At 36.4% G+C, this 16,511-nt stretch overlaps 1 protein-coding gene across 1 annotated transcript in view; it reads right to left on the bottom strand.

The window, feature by feature from the left end:
• usp43a (ubiquitin specific peptidase 43a) overlaps positions 1–16,511 on the bottom strand; it is a 170,584-nt gene that overhangs the window by 39,210 nt on the left and 114,863 nt on the right. The window contains exons 8-9 of the mRNA XM_084715618.1: positions 15,049–15,160; positions 6,553–6,656 (exon numbers count right to left, since the gene is read on the bottom strand). Coding sequence (XP_084571744.1) covers positions 6,553–6,656; positions 15,049–15,160 — 216 coding nt within the window. The remainder of the gene's footprint in view (positions 1–6,552; positions 6,657–15,048; positions 15,161–16,511) is intronic.

Genomic DNA, 16,511 nt, shown 5'->3' on the forward strand with positions numbered 1-16,511 from the left:
AGACAGCTTATGTAAATGTATCAGTGATTGTTGTGAAGGCTCAGATTAATGAGTTGGATGTTTGATTAAAAGGAATATTAAAATCATCCATTATAAAGATGGGCTCAGCACAGGTCATGAGGTCTGAGAGATATTTTGTCTAGGAACTGTGAGTAGGCTGCAGGGGGACAAGCTAGGATGGCAATGTAGAAAGACAGGGAGTTTGTGTCGGGTGACGGGCAGAGGCAACAACATTAAAAGCATAAATATGAATACTGGTACTAGAATGGAAAGAGTTATTGGAGTTGTGGATTAGTGCACCACTGTCGTCCTTTTTGTTTGCACACAAAATGTAGGTATATAGAAAGTAAGGTGGTGACACTTGGACCAAAGCAATGCATTGTCTGTGAATAACCAAAAAGTCCAAAATATTAAAACTGTGCTCAAGAATTAGCAGTTCAGAGCCTAATAATCAAATGTTTAGTTAAATGATTCAAATTGTGCATATTCCATTGGTTTCTTTTTGGAAAGGATTATAGGATGTAGCATAAGTCTACTTCATTACCTTGACAGAAAAGCAATGTGAATCAATGTTCATTAAATGAATCTGAATGAATCATTGGGCCTGTGAAGTAACTACTGTAGACAGTGCAGGCATTGCAGTTGCACTGTGGTCAGTGGTGTAGGGGGGCCCTCATAAAATGTCTTGGACAGAAAACAAGCCCTTGCAAGTGATTCAGATTGCCCTCTCAACATGCACCAGTGATCAAAGAAAAACTTGCATTAAATTGACACTGGTGCCATTTGCTATACATGCAATTCATTTTTTTCTTTTTGTGAAATAATCAGTAGCAATCTATAATCAAATTATGTTTACTCTACATAAACTACAAATTATAAATAAAGTGTTAAAAAAAAACTATGCTATTTCAAATCAATTAAATGAATAACATCTTATTTTCTTTGGTATATTTGTCAATTACATGTATGCAATGACAATTTCTGAGTAATATGTTGATGTTGTCAAATGTCAGTTCTCTATTTGATCATTTAATGAAATAATGCATAAAAACTGTCAAGACTGACAAGCTGAACAAATAAAAAACGTTTGCGGAGGAGTGCTTCCTGGATGCAAAATGAATTTGTTTGAGGAGCTCTTCCAGTAGGGACACGTGTACACAAAAATCACTGTGCGCTTCATAACTATTATAACTGCCGTGCACCAGGTCACATCATGAATGCATGTATGGAGGCCATCATGACAACCTTCAGCTACTGACAATGTCTGTTAATTCTAGTATGAAAAGTACTGAAGCTCTGAAAAAAAAAAAGATCTAAACTCTCAATCAAGACCAGAGTTCAGTTCAATCTTCACTGTCCTGCCAGTGTTCAGGGACTTTTTCTGTCTCAGCAATGTGTGCAGGTTGTGAATAAAAAAAAAAAAAAGTTAAAAATTCTGGTATTGTGACGACTCTAATCTGAATGAGGAACTTCATCTTTGCAGGATGCACAAAGCACCTGTTCCACTGATCTCTCCCACAGAATCACTTCAACCATTGTAAAACACTCTTGTGTCTTCTCAAGCACTCATGAAGTTGTTGAAATTGAAGAGGGTATTTTTTTGTGTGTCAAGCATTATAATAAATACTGAGGCAAGTGACTGAGCCACAGACTGGAGTGTTCCACTTGTTGATTTTATAAATTGACTTCATAATGTTTAATTATAAGTAATATATGAAAGACAATTAAATTACTAATAAAAAATTATATGAAGTTATACTGTCTCTAAATGATAAATTAATTATTGAATTTCAAAACTGAATCAGAAAATTAATTTCAGATTTTTACTTTTTGTTAATGAATTTACTCTGATAGAGTGTGATGGGCAGTGTGATTATTTTTCCTGATTTAACAGTTCTATTTGACCGCTTTAATTGAAAGGGAGCTCTGTGTGTGACGCCTAGAAATGAAATGAACTCCAACTCACAGAGCTTCAGTAGCAGCTTTGGTTGGCCAGACTGCTGCTAACACATAACAGCTGGTCAATTAAACACTGGAGTTTGTCACTAGAATAATTATAGACCGCTGCAGACATAACAACAACCTGCAGACAAATTATTTAGTAACAAGGTGATTACACAGTGAGCTGAGCAAGCATTTAAAGAATAGAAGAATATCATTATACTAAAACAAATGAAGTTTGTAGACCTCTGTATGTCTGAGTCTGGACCTCTAAATGTATGAGGTATTGCCACAGAAGTGCATTATAACATGCAAGTACTGAATGATTTGTAAAGCAGAATGTTTAAATTATTCTCTCAAAACATTAAGCTGTGGATTGCATAAAGTTTACAACATATGAGATCAAGTATTTTAACTTTTATCTTTTATATCAGAGGTTTTCAAACTGGGAGGCAGGCCTCCCCAGCGGGGCTCCAAACTGTTTCCACGGAGGCTCAGTGAATCAAGATTTGGGATTTTCCCAGAGTCATTAAATCATGACTGATATTTATATCCAAGCAATTTAATTTTCAATGTCATCATGACCTTTGTTTTAACATAAACCACTATTACTACTACTAAACTTTTCATCCCTGTAGTCGGAGCACATTCATAATAAACTTGAACATCACAATTCTGAGCTGCTGAATATGAAGAAAATTAACATTGTAACTGTATAACTTTGTTTACACCCAAAATAAATAACACCTACAAAACGGGCTGTTTTCATTTTCACCAGGCATTTGTGGAAGCTAATGAGATAGCTGGGGATGTGCTGTACTCCTGACCAGAGTTTCAGTGTCTGGGGGTGATGGTAGACAGAGCTGCTCTCAGATCAGATGATAAAAGTCCAACCTGCTCCTCTGCTTTGACTTGAGGTGGATGTTCTGTCCTTTGCTTAGACATGTTTAATAAAAGTCTAATATCAGATAGTTTAGCATTTCAAATCCATTTTTTAATCTTAACCCACTTTTGGTCGAAACCCACTAGAAGTGTTAAAACAAAAATGTAAAACTCTTTGTCAAGCAAACAGCAGCAGCAAGCCTTGAAAAAGTCTACAGACCGTACAAATAAGGCCCACAGGCTAACAAACACCCATTCAACATTCATTATTCTGCACAACACTTTACACTCACTTTTCCACCTATTTTATGCAGGCCAAGTACTTTTTTCTTCTTTTTTTTTTAAACTTTGTTCAGCTTTTAGCTGTATGTCTATTTCTATCTTTGTGTAAATTGTTCTTAGAAATGTGTGTACATTCAGAACAATTTAAAACTGGAGTCACCCTCTTTGTGTACACATTGATTCTGATTCTGATTGCGGGCTTTAGATTGTGAGCATATGGCTATCACCTGGAGGCAGTTCATACTAGTGCAGCATAAAAAATGAACTGGTGAAAGCATCAGTCGAAGAGAATCATTTCCCCCTTTTTGGCCAGCAGGACACTAGACTAGACAAGAAATGGCAAAACATATGAGGTGCTCATTTGCAAAAAGACTGTCACCAGTTTGATTGACAGTCTCCTTGGTACACTATAATAAAAAAGTAAAGCTAAAAAAAAAGTAAGCTTTGTCGACAACACCTGTTTGATTGATTCCCTGGAGTGCACTAAAAACAAAAACATGATTTAAGACAATGAATAGAAACAGAGATGTCTGTTTTTTGCAAATGAACATGTCATTTAATCCATTGACTGACACTTTCTTTGAGCTGTCATGATGAAAATACCACTTAAAGGGCAGAGAGGTGGTCCATGGTGGAGTTGCATCAAAGTGTTTCTGCAGTCTTTGGATAGTCAACCACAAATCTACTCACTTGTGAAACTAAATGGGACAATATCTTGTTATGATTTAGACTGACCCCTGAGCATGCTGAAAGAAAATGTTAAGAAAGTTTTGACACAAAAAGCAACAAAGGAAAATGCAGTATGACGTCTGTGAGCCAAGGACAAAGTCTCGACAGTATTTACCAGGCAAAGCCTCAACAAAAATAGGGGTGAGAGCATATGTTCAGCATAAAGCATGCCAAGATAAGTCAGAAAGATTGATGAAGGTCAGCTGAATCACTATGCCTCTATGCTACAAAAGAAAGGCATGAAAGTATATAATGAACCTGGTAAAAAACCAAGCTCTGGAGATGCTCCTCCTCATGCACAAAACTTAAAACAGATCATGACTGGGTTCATTTTAAACTCAAGTTGTTGTTGTTCATGTAGTCATGAATTACCTGGTGTTTGTCTTTGAGTTTCAAGGTAATTTGATTGATTCTTTGTTAGGAGAAATAACAGCAAGTGTTTAAAATGGGTACTGCAGTCCAAATTCAAAATATGTTAGAACTGTTCCCCCTCCTGCCCCTCCTCGCCACGTTCGAAGGTCAGGCAGGTTGTCTGTGATACTCAACCTACACGAGATGACGACTCCTACATCTTAAAGGCATAATATGCAACCCTCCCCTCAAAAAATACAATGTATAGACTCAAAAACATAACACCTTTCAGTCATCACTAACGGCCCACTAGAGGTGTGTGGTGGTCACTGTATCTATGACCCTGCCCTCTGCCTGTATTTTATTTTCCTCAGGACCCTTCACCAACCCAAAACTTCTGTATTTGTTGTCCTTGAATTGAGACACAACAATCCACCATCTTTCTCATGCATTTACAAACAGCTCAGACAAACGTTAGAAATTCTATCACAATTCATATATTGCTGCAAATTTTAACCCTGCTAATTTGAATTTTTTATAACAGTCAGATGTAAAAGTTAAGTCTGTTATCCCAAAAACAAAAGCCCACTGCTCTGGAGTTCAGTGACTGCCTGCCTTACTACTTTCCAGACTTTTAAACTGTTATAAACATCTACTTGTCCTAAAAGCTTTTTAATTATTTCTTATGGCTCATGAAATGACTACTAATATTTAAAGGGAGATTTCACCCCAAAAACAAAAATATATATTTTTCCTCTGGCCTGTTGTGCTATTTATCCATCTAGATTTTTTCAGTTTGAGTTGCAGAGTTTTGGAGATAGTCTTTAAGAGATTTCTGCCTTCTCTCCAATGTAATGGGAAACTCAGCTTGTGGTGGTGAAAGAACCAAAAAAATACATTTGAAAAATTCAAAATCAGTGTCTCTTTCAAAAAGTTGGGACCCAGTTACTCAAGATAATCCATAAACCTTGTGGTGAGCAGTTTCATATTGGAATTACTTTCTTGCAGTATAACCTACCTTAACTACCATAAACTCTACTGGAACAACTTTCTTTACAACTAGAAACTGCTCACAACTATGTCTGTGGATTATCTTGAATAACAGGGTAGGTAATTGGGTCATGGCTTTTGAAAGAGACGCTATTTTTGAATTTTACAAATGTATGTTTTTGGTGAGCTGAGTGTCATTTAGTCCTTTTATATTGCAGAGAATAATTTAAGAGATCTTTATGGCCGATATCTTCAAAAAAAATATATAATATAATATAGATAATATAAAAAAAATATGTTGTATATGGCAGAGGGGCCAGTTTTTAATGTTCAGTGAGTTAATGTTCAGAGTGTTAAGATAAGAGTGAATCTGTTTTATCTACTCTGAGAAGACACATAAGTTTTATCTACTCTGTTAGAGTAAATCTATTCTGTCTACTTTAACAAAGTAAATTTGTTTTTTGACAGAGTAAATCTGTTTGATCTGCTCTGACAGACTCAATCTTTTTATCTACTTTGATAAAGTACTTTACGCTGTTGTTTTATTTATCTGTTGATGTGTACAACAGAGTATCTGTTTTGTATTGTTGAAGTGTATGGCTGTTTCGAGAACACACCAACATCAATGTTTTATTGTAATAAATTACTGAATCTTGAATCTCTTTCAACTTCACATGTTTCTTTAATCTCTGATGATGTATCATGGTCATTTTATGATATAGTGCAGAAAATATAGAACATATTTCTCTTTTACAGGTCCATCTAGTGGTGGTTCTTGTAAACTATCTCCAGCTGTAAATAATAACTGAATGCTATATACTTGTTCTTTTGCAAATAAACATTAAATAAATGAATAAATAAAATAAAGCATTGACAAGCATATGTGTGATCTGACAAGCATGTTTCAGAGGGAAGAGAAAAACATGCAAAAGACACACACACACACACCCCTGCTGAGTGTCTAATCTAAGCCAGAAGACGAGCTCATTTTTCTGGATCCTTTGTGGAAGCCTGACCTTCACTTCAGCTCAGCAGAACAACGGCAGAGATTTATCCTAAGCTCCTCAGCTGCATGGTGACACCTTGATTCTCTTTATCACGCAAGTAATAAAGGCCTTATCTTCACCCTGTCACACTGATATCTTCCGTGTAATCCTCTCAAATCCCATTTGCTTCTGAAAGGAATTGCAGCTTTTTGTCTAACATCCTAGAAAACCTGTCTGTCATTTCAATTTCAGCCTTAACTGGCTGATATAGTTATTTGTTTGTGTGTTTACTGCTATTTGTAATTGATATAGACAGTGTACAGTATTGACATGTGTATGAGTGTGTATCTGAGTGTGTGTGTGTGTGTGTGTGTGTGTGTGTGGATCCTACCTGTCAACTGCAGGGTGGTACAGTGGCCTGCTGTCCTGTGGGGACAGGTAACTGTAGGCTGCAGATCCCCCCACCACTCTGATCTTAAACAGCAGCCCAGCGTTCTGCAGGAGAGACATACACACATTATTACAGCTGTATCCTTAAAGAGCGGCTACCACACTTCAAACTTCAAACAGCTCCCCAGTTTGTTTTATCATTATGTGTAATATCAGACGGGATGAGAGAAGAGCCAGCTGTAATCAGACAGCAGTGATCTTTACTGAAATGTTGTGAGTGTGTTTTGTAACTTGAAACATGCAGCAACTGCAAGCGACTACAAAGAGAATCTGAGGCCACAAATTGGTGTAAATGAAGTGTCAGAGGGCAGAGGTCAGCAGCATCACAGTAGGTACTAATCATAGTGAATTAGCAATGCTAATGGTAGCAGCCGTGGTCACGAACGAACAATAGTTATTATTATTCAGTCAGGTCAGTTATCTCACAGTTATCTTATTATGTTTAAGGATATTAATCATTAATCGATTCATCTCTTTAAATCTTAAGAATTTAACTGATTAAAAATGAATTAATTAATAATTAGTCCATAGTCATTGCGCCTCATTTTAGAGTAATTTGCAGAATAGAGTCATTTGTTGAATAAGAGACCTTGAATTGAGAATGGGATAAAAAAAAAGAAAAAAATGAAAAACAAATGAAAAACAAAAGAGAAAAAAACATGTTTTTGTCTCTTATTAATCATCAATGATAAATCAATTTTGTTTTCAACTATCTGTTTAGGAAAATGCACACAATTAGCAACCCTAATCATGTGAAATACAAACTTTTCACATTTGTCATCTACAACAGCAACTTGACTTTTAATATGAAGCTCAGTGTAAGTTCAATCAGGAAGACTATCCTTGTGTCTGATTCATTCAAAACTCTCTCACTCTTTGTCTCTCCCTTACCACTTTCTCTTAATCAGCTGACTACAATCATGTTGTTGCTGTCAAAATTAAAATCCATTCTCCTGTCTGCTGCTGCACGCAGTCATTTCAGTGTGGAATTGTTGCAAATGTTCAATCATAATTATCAATCATCTAGATTACTACAACTACCGCTGTTGCACCAAGACCAAACTTCTGCAGCGAGCTCAGGTTAAGCTCATCAGATGTGAACTCCTCATCACGTCCAGATCTTCAGCCATCCCTGCACCACCATCAGTGTCTAGACTCCATCAAAGGTTTATTATACTAATCACAGCCTCCCCTTTATAACAGATGATGTCATGATGGCAGACATTTGTCACCTTGATTGTGCACGGAAACTGAATATATTTTGTTTACTCAGAATGAAGTCTCTCCTGATTGAACTGAAGTAAAGTAGATTATCAGTCCTGTTTCAATCAGCAAGAGAGGAACAACAGGAATCCTGGATGCATTTTACCATCTTTCTTAGTAGGAGGATGGATTATCTTCAGCACAGCCAGGCACAAGGGAGAAGTCTACTAGCGTTACATTAGATAAGACACAAACTTTAGTTTTAACAACTTGTTAATGAACTTTAACTTCTTAAAAGCAGTCAGCTGTGAAACTGATGCCAGCTGGGTCGGTCTGCTTACACACTTCTTGGTTCCACAAGGGTCCAAGTCTCAGCCTTATAATAATAGAACGGTCTGTCAAGGTGACAGGTAGCACATTTTCAGTTTTTTTGGGTCCTGGCACGAATTTTTGGACCTGTAAGGACTTCTACTTCAAACGCCATCAGCCTTTTACAAAGACTCTTTCAGTGATGAATTTCAAATTGTGTGGTGTTACTATTTTGATTTAAAGAATTATAGATATAACAAGAAAGCTTGTTTGGCTTTAGCAATCTGACAAAACAAAATGAAATCCAATAGAAACACTGATTTTTAACCAGCACACTTGAGCAGCAAGTTGATAAGCATGCAGTGTGCAGTCACAACTCAACGCCTTATAAATCAATAAATACTTTTACTGTAGCATGTTTGAAACAATCAAAACTGAACTACACACACTTCCTCATACTTGCCCAGCAATAGGAAATTGAGTTTGTGTGTGTGAACATGTTCATACTTAACGTACTGCAGTACAAAACATTTCTGAACTCTACAGTAAGACAGGCAAAGAACACACTGTGAGTGCACGCATTTGTACAGAGACAGCTACCCATTACTGTCAATATCACAGCGGTTTCTCTGAGGACAGACCAAGGTGAACGCTACTAGAATAAATAACACCCCCGCATTCTGTGGAACAGCTCATTACTTAGATCAAGAAAGAGGAAATGATGCAAGACATCACTGTGATGTTCTGATGGGAAGAACATAACACAGACAGTACAGCTGGTATCTTAATATAGCAGCCGTGTACTTTAGCTAGTTAGCAAAATTATGATAGTGGTAAGATAACACTACACAGATCTTAAAAATAATGCAAAATAATATCAAGGATTTAGGTTTAATGTCATTTGGTAAAAAAAAAAATCATGCTTAAAGCCCCTGAAAACATGCTTTTTCCTGCTTAAAAACAGTTACAGTTAGAAATAGCTAAATATTCATTGATTAAATGTGCAACAATCAAAGTTAATCTAAGGGAGAAAAAAAACATGTTTGTAATTATTTATTAAGACTTTAGGGGTTTAAGAGCTCAGCTCGTCTGATTCGTCAGGACTGCGTAGGTGTCGTTTCATCCGTTTGACAATGCTGGTTACATCAGCAAACAACCCGACAACATTTGAGTTCAGTTTTGCTGAATTCTGATCGACACACTAGGTGTCTGTGACACCATGTTTTCCCCACCCACTTCAACCAGTAAGTAGAGCACAGAATACATAAATCTCTCACATAAAATGAGTAGTGGCAAATCTGTTTTAGGGTCTTTAAATAAAGCACGTGCTGTGTAGTTTTTATGCATAAATCATTAAAAGGAATCCCAACACAGGAAAATATTGATGAAGAATTTTTCAATGTTGGCAGAAAGGTGTTCACTCAACCAAGTCCATTACTGTTTATACATTAGTATATTTTGAATTGTGTTTCAAATGTGGATAACGTAGTGAGTGTACTTGATTTAAGCTTTGGTTAGTTCCAACTTAAATTATTTTTACAATTAACATAGTTTATGCTCAGTTGCCAGTTTATTAGGAATATAAAGCTAAAAGTGTCGTCTGTGGTACTGTTGAACTGTATGACATTATAAAGAGAAGTGTTTTATTATTTATTCTACCCCGATTGATATAAACGGGGTGAACACAATAATACACACACCTGTTCAAGACACTTTCAGCATTTCGAGGGTTTTGAAATTAAGCATGTGTGTAAAGACAACAGTTCTCTGAGGCTGAATCCAGCAGGATCGATACTTATCAAAACACACATCTTCCTTTGTTTATATCTGGCAACTAGTGTTGCTGCCTCCTCACTCAAATATTGAAAATGCATTTATACAGTAGATGTATTATAACCAGTGGTGGACAAAGTACTCAGCTGCAGTACTTGAGTCAAAGAATAGACACTCCTGGTCAAATACTACTCAACTACAAGTGAAAGTTAATCAGTCAAATTTTTACTTGAGTTAAGGTACTAGAGTTCTTGTTTTTAAAAATACTTAAGTATTCAAAAGTACAAATTACAAATTACATTTTCTAATATCAATACATGCTGTATTGTTTTCATGATGCATTCACAGACGCTTGTAACTCTCTGAAACCATCTAATGATGCACTGACTTGCTTGTAAAACCACTCTGCTACACAAAACCCATAGAAACACCTATAAAAACTTCAACATAGAAATACAATCAAAAACAAAAAGGAAAGTTATTGTCAATTTCTGATGTAATTGTATTAAAATCACATCATAACATTAGATTGAAGATAACTGTAAGGATTTCTCCAAGTCTGTTAAATAACTGAGATTTCTTTCTGTCTTCAGAGGCAGTATGTACATGAATTATTCTGTATTTTTCACCCTGATAAAAACAATCCAACTTTAAAAGCTACCTGGAATAATGAATAATTATAATAACATCTTGAGATTTAATTTTGTCTTTCTCCTGCCGTCACCATTACCACTTTTTGTTTGAATGAAAGAGGGAGAGCTTGTTTGTGCTTGTTAGTGCGCCTGGACATATTTCTGCTTTTACATCAGTCCCATCTGAGAGGAGCTACTGTGATTGGTTTCTTTCTGTGAGGAACACAGCATGTGACCAACTGCATTTTAGAAAAGAAAAAACAGCAACAGCTGACTTCAGCGATGTGCTCAGTCAAAAATTAACAACAACCTTCCTAGAAATGTAGAAGTTTCCAAAAAAAAAAACAAAAAAACAAATACTCAAGTAAAGTACAGATACTCAAAAAAGTACAGTACAGTAACCAAGTAAATGTACTTCATTACTGTTCACCACTGATTGTAACTTCTTTCCCGTGTCAGCAGCAAATGCACGACAGCTGATTTATTAAGGAGCAGAGAGCAGAATCAGGTTGCTAATACTTTCATTCTGAGCAGGCTGTCAGTGGAGAATAGGAATGGCAGCCGAGCATAAAGAGATATAAATTGGTTGGGTGATAGAAGCCTAAAGCAGCAAAGCAAGCAAACATACATTCAGAAGGTCTTATTTATCTACTGGACTTTAATGAAGAAGAGCAGACAGGACACTCCATGCTAATGAGAAATTATACATTAGAAGAGGTCCAGTTTTGAATGAATGAGTTAAGCATTAATTAGTTTCTACTGGATGTTTGTATCCTGTCCAAACTGCTGGGGAGCGAATAAATACAAAGTGTCTGGTTTAAAAGAAAACAGAGGTGATGCTACACTTACTACACGAGTCTTAATGAAAAGATATTTCAGACACAAATGATGAGGATAATTAAAGCAATCCTTGGGTAGATGCAAAAAACATCAGGAGGGACATTTTTAAATCTATTTTTATTGTTAATCACTCCACAATCCACACCCAAAATTAGAGCTCTGACAGTTGATAAATAACTCCACAAAGATAACAAAAACCTTCAGAACTCAGATTGACTCAATATTTAGTAAAAGACTTGAGAGAATTTGTATCCCCTCTAAAACTGTAAGTGGTCTGTCTGGTTATGGTTCTACACCACTAAATACAAAACACAACTATCAATATGAACTGGTTCAACCTTAATTTATGCTATATGTCTGTGCCATTTGTTGATACTTTACATTTACAGTTGCATGTATAATGTGCAAAGAAAAAAGCAACCAAGTGTATCACAGAATAAACTGTAATCTTTTCTCCAAAGATGATTTTTCTTGAGATACAGTAACAAAACCTGCTGCACTCTGCACCTGCTGCTTTTATGATTTTTTGAGAAGTCTTGTTGACATTTTCTAAGACAGTTTTTTTTGTGGGCAGGTCTGTCATTGACATGAAGGTTCTGCACTAAGCACAGCTTTTGTAATGCATTCTGTCTTCACCAAAGAACCAAATGACGAGTTCAACACAAACTCAGAAATACTGATTCACAGTGTTTAAAGTGTTTACAGTGTCATATTTTTCCATGCTTGAAACTCAACAAAGAGGCGGCCTCTTTCATAAATGAATAAGGATTGCACATGATAAAACTGTCACACTCAGGTGTGTTTGAGATTGAGAGACACTTTGCTTTTATTTAACACAGGTTACTTATAGAGTTGTGGGTGTTTCTATGAGATCTGTGTCAACTATTTAGAAAAAGGGTGTGAAAAATGTGTGTAACCACTGAAAAACATATTTGCGAGAGAAGACCTCTGCTGTAACACTACTGATCACTGTTTGATATTCATTTTTGTACAGAACATCTGGGCTGGGAAAGAAGAGCTGGAGACTTAAGGTTGTCCTTTCTTCATACCCTTGTACGAGTTGTAGCTGGCTGAACACAACACTAGGTGGTGCCAAAACACCTTGTAATGAAGAAGCAGGGGCGATCAAGATAATGCAAAGTACTTACACCGACTGCCTGTCAGGGCAATGAGGAATAGAAACAGCATAGTTATGCTCATTGTAGATGCCGATATAACACAGTGATAACAGCTTACAAGTAGTTTTACAGAAGAACAAAGGACATATTTTTGTTATTTTTCCTTTTAAAGTAAGAAAAAAGCAAAAATTGGAACCCTGCATTATTGAGATATTAGTGTTCGTTTCTGCTAAAAAATATCTGTACAGTCTACAACTACAAGTCCCTGGTGATCATTTTAATTAAGTAAAGGAGACAAAGGCAAAAGGAGGCTCAAAGACTTTGCATCTGGTCAGTTGTGGAGGTGACAAACAAACTGAGATAGTGCTCAGTAAACAACAGTGTGATATTTGTCTTTCTCTTCCTCTTCAGTTCTTTTCTTATAAGCTTAGAGCTGCTCACTCTGGATAAGGCCACCTCAAATATTGCCTGTCACCATGGTGTTGCCCATAGCAACTCGGCGACCAGCCGTGGGGACAGTGTAGGTGCATGAGAGTGTGTATGTATATATGTTTGTGTGTGTTTGTGTGTGTGCATGTCTGTGTGTGTGTGCGAGAGGGTAGAGCTGTGGTTTAGGGTTTCTGGTGAACACATCACTTGAAGTGTCCGTGGAGAAACAGCCGAAACTGAAGTGGTGATGTGACTGTCAGTGAACATCGTCAAAGCTTTGCTTTTCTCTCTTTGAGAGGTGAACATAGAGGTGGATTTAACATGCAAGACTGGCTGTCTGCAAAACAAAACACTTCAGAAGGACAGGATATAATGTGTGAATTTTAACTAAAGAATGTTGCAGTGATGTGTCCACTCTTGCAGCAATAGTACACATTTCAAATTAATACAACATAATTAAAATCTTTTTATCATCACTCATTCTTGGAAATTATAGACCTTTTTCTGTAATGGTAAAAATTTGTGTTATCAGGCTTTGACTAGGTATAATTAAACATATGCTCAGCAAGTAAAACCATTATTACTCTCCCATAAAAGCTTTAGACTGTATATGTGTGTGTGTGTGTGTGTGTGTGTGTGTGTGTGTGTGTGTGTGTGTGTGTGTGTGTGTGTGTGTGTGTGTGTGTGTGTGTCTGTGTGTGTGAATATAATGTCCTGAGATGCACTCTTTTCAAATATGGTTCATCTAAATGATTTTTTTTTATTATTATTAAAAGCAGTTTTCCGTGTTGCAAATTTAATTTTTATTTTCCCTGATGCGAGTGGTTCAGCAGATACAGAGCAGGAGGTAAAGAAAAGTGAAAAATGATAATGATAATACAATCTTTTAATATCTATTACTACTTAATTCATTTTTATTGTAGTAAATGATATGTGTAAGTCACTGTGCTAGTGATGCTATGTGTGTATCAGTATAAAAGTCATGTATATTTATGTCATTGTATTTTATAGTTATATTGTGCATATAATTTTCTCTATTGTTTTTTATTCTCCTTAACACTGTGGCAAATATTGTTCACTAGACATTCATGCCAACAAAGCATATTGTCTTAAACTGAAGTGAATCGATTGTTGAACTCAGAATACAACAACTAAATTTAAGTTCTGTTAATCAGCTCCAATGTCAAAGTATTTCTGCAGCTGTACACAACATCATCCTTGTTGGTTTGAAAGCGTTTGAGGAAAGAAGGAACTTTTTGTTTCACAGCACGATAAACCAATGTTCCAGGACTACAACAGGCAATTAATAATGATGATGATAATAATGATCCACCATAAATAGTTTCTCAAACTATCTTCATCAGCAGCAAACATAACAATTATTCACTCAGCATGATAAACAGGAAATCTATTTCATAGTCTCAGAAGAGCAACAAGCTCATCCTAAAAAATCATCAAAATCATGAAAAGCAAACATTTGACACATTAGCTGTGTTTCCAACCAAATGTAAAAACCAAAGACAACAAAAATGAATACTTGTTTCTATCCACTACCGTTTATGTGATTACTAAGAGTTGGGTTATCAAGAAAAGTAGATGGTGCCAATTCTTTAGTCAGATAACCATTAGAGGAAACAATGTCATAATTAAAAGAGCAGTTGAGTCTCAAACAGTGAACAACAATGTAGAAAACATGATGAAATATGACACTTCTGTTTGTTTCATGCACTAATGTGAGGAAGGTTACATCAGATCTGTGTGGGTGTATTATAGAGTCATGGGAGTGCAAACAGCTGTTTGCTACATCAGAGACCTCTTTTTCATAAAAGACAAGAACACCTAAAATGTATGTAAAAATGTTTTTCTAATATTGAAGAAGTTTAGCCTTTTTCTTTCATTTTACAACATGTGACTCAGACAATTGTGCACAGACAACGGAAACAACTTAATTTAAAGCACAGAATCCAACCTTAATGAAAACTGATCACACTTCTAACTATTGTCTGCTCTGCACTGCTATTTTAATTTGGTCCACTGACTGTTGGTGGTCCAGGGCCCCCCTGGGTTGAAGGGTCTGGGGCACAGAATAGAGTGGGTGACATGTTATTGGTTATTGGGAGTGTGGGACATTACCTGAGCCTGGGATCCATTCAGCATCAGATAATAGAGCTTGCTGAGGATGCTCTGCTGCAACTGGTCCCAGGAGATACTCCTGTCCTCACGCATGAGAAATGGAGGTCCAAACCTGAAGGGGAGGAGAGGAATCGAAAAGGGAAAAAATGACTAAGGACATACAGGTATAGCAATATGTCTATTTCCATATGTTTATTGATTGAACACTGTCTACACAAAAGTTAATTAATGAATATTCTTAGAAACATGTGCTTTTAAAACAAATAGTTAAAAAACAAAAATGGCTTGGCAGTATTTTGTTGTTGCACTGTGAAAATGAATAAATTCTTCAGGATTTTCTTTAGGACCGATTAACTTAGAAAGTCATCCACACTGCAAAACTTCAGAAATTAATTTCCATGAAGGTTGAGCTTATTGAAAATAGAGAAAGTGCCACTATAAAGGTCACTGCAGCTTACTGTGTCATCCCCGCATCTGTCAAACTGTCAGGTGTCAAGTGCATCAAGCCTTTGCTGTCAGTGCCTTGTGCCCTGTACTGACAGTTTGATGCCACATTATGTGAGGTCCACAGGGATGAATAAAACTGAAAAACAGTATATAATCAATGCATAAAAGCCTCATAATGGGTTCTCTATGTCTAGTTTAACTCGAGGCTTGTGCTCCCCCTGACTGCACAGCAGCGGCTCTATTAGAGGCTATTATAGAGGCAATCATGTTTGTCAAATATTTCAAGATCTCTCACAAATTACCTAGACATATAAAACTCAACGTTAAAGTTCCAGGTTTTTTTGTTTATATGAATGCACTTACCCATCACACATATGTTTAATTACCAGATTATTAAGTACAGCTAGCTAAAACTAATGAAGCTTAAAACAGCATCTCAGTAATGAATCCTTCATGAATGTTATAATGCTTTAGCGGTGCTGATTCAATTTTACGATCATTTTGACTGTAATTTATGGTGCTGTTTGTTGTCTCTCAGGACAATAGCTCCAATAGTCTGGCTAGCCTCATGAGTTTCACTTAAGGGAAATCTCAGTGCTGCAGCATACAATGATATTATGTCAAAGAAAAGTGTGCTTCTAGTATTCTGGCAACAGTTGGAAAAAAGCCCTTTACCTACTCCAACATGACAACGGCCCAGTGCACAAAGCAGGGTCTGTGAAGAAATGCTTTTCTAAGTTTGGAACCAGAGAACATGCCCGTACAGAACCCTGACCACAACCTCGTCAGACACAGTTGGGAGACATTGGGATGCTGACTGTGAGCCATGCCACTCTGGCTACATACTTTTCAGGTGTCCATATATTTTGCTTTGGTATCCAAATATTTTGGCCATGTTTAGTTCCCTTGGATAACAATACATGTCCCAAAAGTTGAGATGTTGTGTATAATGTAAATAAAAAACAGAATGCAAAGATTCACAACAACTTTTCAACTTGTATTCAACTGAATGCAGT

Source organism: Lutjanus erythropterus, chromosome 3, assembly GCF_056507025.1.
Source record: "Lutjanus erythropterus isolate fLutEry1 chromosome 3, fLutEry1.hap2, whole genome shotgun sequence".
Lineage (NCBI taxonomy): Eukaryota > Metazoa > Chordata > Actinopteri > Lutjaniformes > Lutjanidae > Lutjanus > Lutjanus erythropterus.